General features: G+C 46.2%; 1 protein-coding gene across 1 annotated transcript in view; it reads left to right on the top strand.

Moving 5' to 3' along the window:
- ESRP1 (epithelial splicing regulatory protein 1) overlaps positions 1–2,594 on the top strand; it is a 61,786-nt gene that overhangs the window by 22,822 nt on the left and 36,370 nt on the right. The window contains 1 exon segment of the mRNA XM_015409825.1: positions 1,568–1,678. Within this exon segment, the coding sequence (XP_015265311.1) occupies positions 1,568–1,678 (111 nt within the window).

Here is a 2,594-nt window from a genome sequence, read left to right as displayed (position 1 = left end):
TGCTGATGACTGTCCTATACAACATATTTGGAGTCTCGTCAGTACTCCAGTTTCTCCATTTGTAGAACTGAAACAATACTTCTGCAGATATGCAAGAATATGAATCTGCCAGTTTGGTGTAGTGGTTAAGTGCGCGGACTCTAATCTGGGAGAACTGGGTTTGATTCCCCACTCCTTCACTTGCAGCTGCTGGATGACCTTGGGCAAGCTGTAGTTCTGGCACAGTTGTTCTTGAAAAAGAGCAGTTTCTTTCAGAGTTCTCTCAGCCCCACCTACCTCACAGGGTGTCTGTTGTGGGAAGGGGAAGGGAAAGAAGTTTGTAAACCGCTCTAAGACATATAAATCCAATCTCCTCCTCTTATTCTTCTTCTGAGTTAATCCACTGAGTGTTGTCTGTTCTGACTGGTAATGACTCCCTTGGGCAGGGAAAGGTCTTCCCTAAAACCTCCACCTGTGATGCTTTTTAAACTGGTGATACTCAGGACTGGACCAGGGATCTTCAGCTAACTAGGTTCTCTACAGTTGGACCAGAGGCCCTCCCCACTGATGTAACTGACAATAAGAACAACAAATAAATGAGGCAAAAAAGACTGCATGGGAAATAATTGGGATGGAAAGTAACCATCTAGGTAAAATAGTAAATGTCAGCACCTAGGAAGGGGGATTGTATCAGAAGTAGAGCCCTGATGGCCCAGGCTGACCTGGTCTCATCAGCTCTCAGAAGCTAAGCAAGGTTGGCCCTTGTTAGCATTTTTCTTAGTCTTTGTGTGTGCGTGCGTGCGCACTCGTGTCCTGGTGATTTCTGGTGACCCCTAGTGGGGCTAGGACATTTTCAGAGAGGTGGCTTGTATTGTCTGCCTCTGTGTCCTGGTATTCCTTGGAGGTCTCCCTTCCAAGTACTTGCCACAGTCGGCCCAGTTTAGCTTCCTAGATCTGACGAGATTGGGCTTGCCTGGGCTATCTAGGTCAGGGTGCCCTGGTTAGCGTTTTGACAGGCAACCGCTAAGGAAGCCCACAAAAGCAGGCAATGGCAAACCACCTGTGTTTGTAACTCTTGCCTTGAAAACTCTCCGGGGTCTCCATAAATCAGGTGCAACTTGATGACCTGGTCCACTCCCATCAGAAAGAGGGGAAAAATGACTACAGTGAGTTGGAATGATGTATGTAGGGGTTATAAATTATTGGAAGACAAATCCATATTTGAAAAGCTATTGAAGGTTCTCTCACCCATATGCTTGAAGAGCATGCATGTTGAAGATTTGTTTATTAAACAAATGTTTTATCCTGCCCTTCCTCCAAGGAATTCAGAGTGGCGTACCTGACTTTCCCCCATTTTAACTTCTCAGCAGCCCTGTGTGGTTAGGCTGAGAGAGAAAGAGTGACCCAAAGTCATCAACTGAATAAGTTTCGTGGTAAACAGGGGTTTGAACCTGGACGTTCCAGTCCAACAATAGCACCTCATTGGCTATTCTGAATAGCAAGAATTTCAGCCCATAGAGAAGACCCCAGATTTTGTTTTGTGCTGATGGGAGTAATAAATATGTATATTTTCATGACTGATCTGCAGCAGCAAGATGGAACTCATAGATGACAATACCATAATCCGAGCAAGAGGTTTACCATGGCAGTCATCTGATCAGGATATTGCTAGATTCTTCAAAGGCCTTAACATTGCTAAGTAAGTGAACACCAAATGCCTTATTCTCAAACTATTATTTCTGATAAAATTCTTAATGTTTTTTAAAATCATTTTCTGTTCTTCCAGAAAAGATGGTTAAAAGCAAGCAGGCATCAGAAAAACAAAAATATAGTGTAACTTTCTCTCTAGTAAGCAACTCTGTGTGGATGATGTTTCCAATGTAATTATATTATGAGTGGCCTAAGAATCATGAGAAAACTGATAGCGGAGGAGCATAGCATATAATGCTATTTAGAATTTGCTTTCTTTGGGGGTTACCTGTTCTTCTCTCTGTGGTCCTCCACAAATTGAGGTCTATAGTGCTATTAACAAATGTATGTGTGAGTGGTGCAAAAGTAAAGCCTGTGCCTGGAAGTGAATGAAACAACTAAGAAAGAAAGAATGGGCAGTAGTTTAGAGCTAGAATACTTGAAAGAAGCACTGCAGGTGGTGCAGGAGTAGAGTGCAATAGCTTAGGCGTAAAGTTCGTGGGGGTGGTGAGGCGTCAGCCCTCCCCTGAAATTTTCAGGAAGGGGCTCAGCCTCCTCCGAGGGCAACTGGTTCCAGCCACCCTTTCTCCACCCACCCCATTCTGAAACTATGTTCAGCAGCTGGGTTGGGACTGGGAGGGAGGGAGGGAAGTTAGGGCGGGGACTTGCTTCCTCCTGGAAGTGAAACCCCACCCTCAGCTCCCAGCAGCCCTTAGTTCTGCCGGGCTGCACGTGGAGTCTGGCTTTCCTGGTTTCCTGCGCGCGTGCACAAAGGTAGGAAGCATGCTTGCCTGGGCTCTCCCTTACTGCTGAGTCCTCGAGGCGCATTCGTTCAGCCCACCTCTCTGCCCCCCTCACCCAGCTACCAGTAAAATCAGCACGGACCGGGAGGGGAACTTGGCCCGGCAAACTTGCCCTGCCGAAGG

Source organism: Gekko japonicus, unplaced genomic scaffold (assembly GCF_001447785.1).
Source record: "Gekko japonicus isolate JY-2015 unplaced genomic scaffold, Gekko_japonicus_V1.1 scaffold47, whole genome shotgun sequence".
NCBI lineage: Eukaryota > Metazoa > Chordata > Lepidosauria > Squamata > Gekkonidae > Gekko > Gekko japonicus.
Note: the sequence above shows the minus strand (reverse complement) of the source record. Positions and strands in the feature narration are given on the sequence as shown.